The 6,099-nt window shown below is 37.4% G+C and overlaps 1 protein-coding gene across 1 annotated transcript in view; it reads right to left on the reverse strand.

Annotated features, from left to right (window-relative positions):
* The window catches only part of cdh8 (cadherin 8), a 174,836-nt gene that overhangs the window by 45,999 nt on the left and 122,738 nt on the right, over nt 1-6,099 (reverse strand). Inside the window, exons 4-5 of the mRNA XM_066654745.1 lie at nt 5,538-5,657; nt 46-213 (exon numbers count right to left, since the gene is read on the reverse strand). Coding sequence (XP_066510842.1) covers nt 46-213; nt 5,538-5,657 — 288 coding nt within the window. The remainder of the gene's footprint in view (nt 1-45; nt 214-5,537; nt 5,658-6,099) is intronic.

Raw genomic sequence — 6,099 nt, forward strand, 5'->3', positions numbered from 1 at the left:
ACACGTTTACCAAAGCTCAGAGTTTGTGAGAGTGGTTCTGATCACCTTTTGTAAACTTTGGTGGGTTATCATTGATGTCAGTCAGTGTTACAGTGACTGTGGTGGTCCCTGACATTCCTCCCATGTGACCCCCCATGTCTCGGGCTTGAATCACGACCAGATACTCTTCTCTCATCTCTCTGTCCATTCCGGCCAAAGCCACTTTGATCACAGCTGAAATAGAGAGAGAGAGAGAGAGAGAGAGAGAGAGAGAGAGAGACAGAGAGATATTGTTTTTTCAAATGATTCAGTGCTCATTTAGATATTAAAATTAACAAAATATAAGAGGAACTCAGACATCAACATGTTTGTAAACAAAGCCATGTTCCGCCTGTACATGTCTATACAGAGGTGTGGGCTGCATCCCAAATAGCAACATACTTACTACATAATTTCACTTCATGGAAAATACATCTAAGATTCTTACACTTCAATGATGAGATGTGAAGGTTATCACCAAATATAAATGGTTTTATAATCCATCATACAATGCAATCTATTCATTCCTGACCTACACCATGCACTACACAGGTGGCACTGAAACATGTGGCACTGAAACATAACTAATTATCTCACATTTTCATACAAGGAGAACTACTTCATTCAAATATTAGCCAAAAAATAAAATAAAATAAATAAATAAATAAGAAAACAGATGCAATAAATCATTATCCTCCAAGAATTGGTTTCACTCTCTTGGTGTAAACAGGGGAAATTAGAAAAAAAGTATATTGTCACTGTCGAATTATATCCATGTATCTATAAAACAGTATATTTACAGGAGAAGCAAAAAACCTCATTAACTTTTAGAGGAAGTCAATGTTAAAAGATTTTATTCAGAGGGAATGAAGGAGCATTTCTATTGGTTCATTCATCTTGAAAGTGTGAAGGACAGCTGCTGTGTTCAAATGATGTAGTGAACTTAACATCCACAAACGTGTGGATACGTGTGTTTAATTGGACAGCGCCAGTGTGTGGTTTTTGCTTGTAGTCTGTCGCACATTTAAAAAAAAAAAAGATGAATGAAGTAACACAGTTTAAAAAAAATAAATAAATAATGTGACTTCAATCCACAGATAGGGTCTTCGTTTACTGTGTTGGTCATGCAGGAGATCTGTGTGATAAAGCTTTTTTATATTGTTGCTGTCCAATGAAAACATGTTTCTCTGTGTTTGTGTATGGTTAGTTTACTACATCATTTGAACACAGCAGTTGACCTTCACACTTTCAAGAGGAATGCACCAATAGAAATGGTCCAAAATTTCTCATACATTTATTTTCTTTGTCTGTGCTTTTCCAAGTATCGCCTCAACTCAGCATCGGCTAGTACATATTTGACTAAAATCCATAAAAGCCATTCCCAAGATTAATACAATGTGTGCTACACATAGTTTACCTTAAACCTAAGCTCCAACATGATCTTAAATCTAACTCTAATCCCCAGAAGCCCAGGAACTGCAGGACTGTCTTCTCTGTAACTTTCTCCCACAGCAGTTGACAGCACTGTTTCTGTGATCCTTCTTCAGGTATCAGAAAGGACAGTCTGTGTGGATTTAGTGAAACAGCACCACCAGTGGACAGGAGCTCACTTAGTGATGTGTAACATGTGTAGAAATGTTAGAAATATTTGCTTTTTGTGATGTATGTGTTACTTTATGAAGAACCTGTTGCTGCTTAATTAATCTGTTAAACATGATCTCCATGTGGGAGGTACCCACTGTACAGAGGAAAAAATGGTTCATACTAAGACTAGAAAGCAATTTGATTTTTCATGTAATGTGAGATGTACTATAAAATATAAATTTCATAAAATCTTTTTTTTTTGTTTCTTTATTAGCTTCAATTTGATAGAAAAATTCACTGATTGCTCCTATAAATGAGCCCAGACATGTCTCACCACGAGCAGAATATTCAATAGAAGAAGAAGAAGAAGAAGAAGAAGAAGAAGAAGAAGAAGAAGCACTAGGCGCCTGTTGGAGGAGCTCTGGAGGGGAAAGGAGAAAGCTTTGACTAAAGGCTAATCATTGAGATAATTAGTCAACTGAGCAAAGCCCAGAGAGAAACGCCCCAGCAGCAGATCGACATTGATTCCGATGCCAACTTCACACATTTCAAATGGGAATTTATTTTTTTTGGCTTTGTAAAAATGTGGGAAATCGGTGTGGTGGATCATTAGAGTCTAAATCAAAGGGAAACTCAAACGGTTCTAGTTTTCAGAACCGTATCCTGGGCACTTTGTACGTCTACGACTCTCACCTACGCGCTTCAAAATCAAAAAGGTTACTAAACTGCTCTTGCCTTAGATGCACTTTTCAAGACACTTTAATTGCTGTAGAACTTTTACATCTCACTCTAAAGGTTTCTGAAATGGTTCCTGAGAGAATTGTCCGAGAATTAACATCTTCTCCTCACATAACATTCAATGGATATGTCTTTAGAGAACCATTTTAAAGACAGAGGAATGTTTCCTTTATTTAAACCTAGACATTAGCCAGGTTCCAGCCTGGGATTTTACAATGACCAGCCGGTATTGGACCATACCTGTTCAGTCAGGTGCATTAGCAGTTAGAGCTATGGCTCTGGCATGACACCAGTCAGATATTTAAAAATTCTGGTATAGAAACTGGACCCAAGATCTGGATTTGAAAGCCCCAATTCAAGCCAAGAGCCATTTAGAATTTTTCAGAATAAAAAAAACTACTGCATTATTTAACTTAGTGCTGCACTATGGGTGCATCAACCTAATGCAACTCAGACTAACAAGACACTCATGGGTAAACTTTAGCGTAGCTTTATTATCAGTGGCGCCATCTAGAATCATAGAAAACAAACACACACAGCTCAAACTAAGAGTAAAGAAAAACAACACATAAGGGTGGAGCTGGAGTGAAATACTAATGAAAAAAGAGACAAAACTAACAATCCACACAGATCATAAAGAGAAAAGACCAAAAGCCAGAGCCCAGAAATGAAGCAAGTCACTGCAAGGTAAAAACAGACGAATAAGGGAACATTTTCCCAACACAAACAAAAAATAAATACATAAATAAAATAAATAAATAAACAACACGTTAACTACTAAAGGCAGTTTTGTGGATATTCTACAAACACAGTTCATGATTACTATCAATCTCCCATCCACTGAAGGCACTGTTCCATTAAATCCACACACACATTGCGCAGAAACAGTGCTGTAACCTGCTACGTACGAACATTTAATATTTCGCTCTGCCCTGAGCTTTGAGGCAAGATCATGGTTGATTTATCATGATGGTTATCCATTAGAAATTCACTTATACATCCACAAAAAGAACTCTATAATTAGCACACGATGCCTGAATCCTGGGAATGATCTTCTACAGAAATATTTACAATTCACACAGAAAGGAGACAGTTATGACCACGGACACTTGTTAGAAAACACATTAACATGTTGCTGCAGGTTTTTTCAGTCTCAGTCTCAGTCTTAGCAGAGAAAAATAAACAGTTTTGCAGTGTGAACATGCCTTTAAAGAAATGCTAGGTCATATTTACATCATGAAAATAACAGCTTCAAATTCATTGTGATCCTCCACTGAGCTGTAACAAGGAGAAAAGAGCCTCTGTCATTGATACTCTGGGCTCAGCTCTGCAGAAACCATTTTATTTACTATTTTATTTGTGAATATATTCATCATCTACGCTTCTACTCTCGACTATTTTTAACATTCTATTTTTATTATTTTACTTTTATGTACTATTTATTTATTTATTTTTATTGGATTGCTCCACTTGGATTGAACTGATGTAAATGATCTTATTTCTTCAATATCTTACTCTCTTTATGTAATCTTTCCATTCCATTTGCTTATTTTACCTTGGCTTCATTATTAAAGAGAATAACCTTCGATGAATTCGGAGTTTGAATAAAGGTGAATCAATGGATTGATTAATTTCAGGCTTAAGATGTGTTTAGAAAATATTTAAATTTATTACACTTCATTACAAAGGCTGCTAACAGAGTGTCTGCAGGTGCTATGTACGAGAAAAAAATAAATAGATACAGTGTAGAGTGTCTTTAAAGGTACAGCAGCGGTGTTCCCTAAAGGTTCATTACATTCTCTTCTCTAGATATTTATTCTCTTTCTTCTCTATAATATTTAATTACAGAATTGTGTAAAATTAAAGAACATAATAAAAGTCCTGGAGATGAAATGGAGCATATGAAATCATCACAATTTTAAAATTGACAATTAATATAGAATAAGGTACAGTTATGTTCCCTAAATAAAGATACAGAGATGAACCCACACAGTGTCATTGTGAGGGTATGTCAAGGTTTTCTGGGCAGTCATTACTTAACTGTGATGGAGATAATTCATCCTAATGAACGAGTTTATAATTCGACTGGAACTGAGGTGTTCAAACCTCAGTGAGACATTTTCCCGATCCTCATTGTTGTGTCTTTGTTTTTAACGTGTGTCCATTGTTCACAATCTCTTCTTAAACTATTCAAATGAATTCCTCATCATCGGAGACACGAGAGCAGCACAAACCTTCATTTCCATGCATCTGACAGGGCTCTTTTGGGTTGTGAATTTTCGGCAACAATTAAAGCAGCGAAGAATCTGAGCACGATGTTTACTTATTTATCGAACGACGTCTCGTTTCCGACGTGGTGTTGGAAGTGTCAAATGGATCCTAATGGTTGTTTTCCCTTTACCTTTTATTTTTCATTAACATTCATTAAAACATCTGGCTCACTTGAATGAGCCATCTGCATGTGCTCAGTAATCACTCTCTCTCTCACACACAGACAAATACACACACACACACACACACACTACTCAATTTAAGCTCCTCAAACTTGGTTTCAAATTAGCATTTCCACACTTTGACTGGCGCTGAGTGATTGAAACGCATTGTGAGCAGAGTTATCATATGTTACGCAGAGAAAAAGAAAAAAAAAATAACAAAGCAACAACAAAAAAACAAAGTATATTCGTTTAATATGCACATACAATTTGGACAGACACAGGCCTTGTTTATTGTCTGTTGTGTTTCCAAATTACGAGCTGTTCATTTCCATCTCATTGCTTATTAATGTAATTTCACCATTATTTAATCATGTTGCTTACAGACACCGTTAACAACTCAGCTGAAAATGCAATTAGGGAAAAAAGGAAATGCGCTAAAACAACAAAGTCAAGGTTGAAAAGAAGCAGAAGCCTGAGATGGAATTCAAAGATAGCGCCATCAATAAAGTTTCCCTTCTCCTCTGTTTCCAACTCTGAAATCATTCCCCCGTCTTCGCTGATGTCAAGCGATGACCCAGTGAACCAGAATAAACAATAAGACCAAGCTGCTGTATTCGGGGTTATGACTTACCAGATAAAATAAAGAAGGGGAACGTTCCAATCCGTTTAAACTCATTAAAATCATTGGGGAATTTAAAAGAGTGTCTCAGAGACTCATGAGGGAGGACTGTGGGTAATGGGGCAAACATAAAGGCTACTCACCATCGTACTGGTCAATGGAGAAATAAGGCTGACCGTCCAAAATGCTGTACACGAGTTTAGCGCTGTTCCCGTATCCGGGATCGTCAGCGTCCGTGGCTGTGACTCTCGTAACTGACGTACCTGCAAAAATAATCAAACAAAGAGGCCATCAATCGTCTCTGATAGTAGGGTGTACACAGCGAAGCAGAGCAGCACAGTTATGGCTAAGATCTCTACATTGTGATTGGTTGTGGCTGGTCACTGTTGTACGATCACGAGGTGAGCCCCCACCCACTGGGGGAGCTGTTACACTAAATCCACACAAACACTCTGTTCTGAACCTGAAGAAGAATAACAGAAACAGTGCTGTAAACTGTTAAGGGAGACAGTTATTGTTTCCATATTCATTCATCTACATGTATCATCAGCCACATCTCACTACGCCCAATGCCAATAGATCACCAGAGATGCAAAATAACCCCAGTGTTGGGCTCTGACTTTTGGGACAGAGCTCTATCCGATACATTTTTGACGAATTCTGTTCCAGAATTTGTTCAACATCATGTGGCTGCCATCAAATCCT

The sequence above is a fragment of the Hoplias malabaricus genome, chromosome X2 (genome assembly GCF_029633855.1).
Source record: "Hoplias malabaricus isolate fHopMal1 chromosome X2, fHopMal1.hap1, whole genome shotgun sequence".
NCBI classification, from domain to species: domain Eukaryota; kingdom Metazoa; phylum Chordata; class Actinopteri; order Characiformes; family Erythrinidae; genus Hoplias; species Hoplias malabaricus.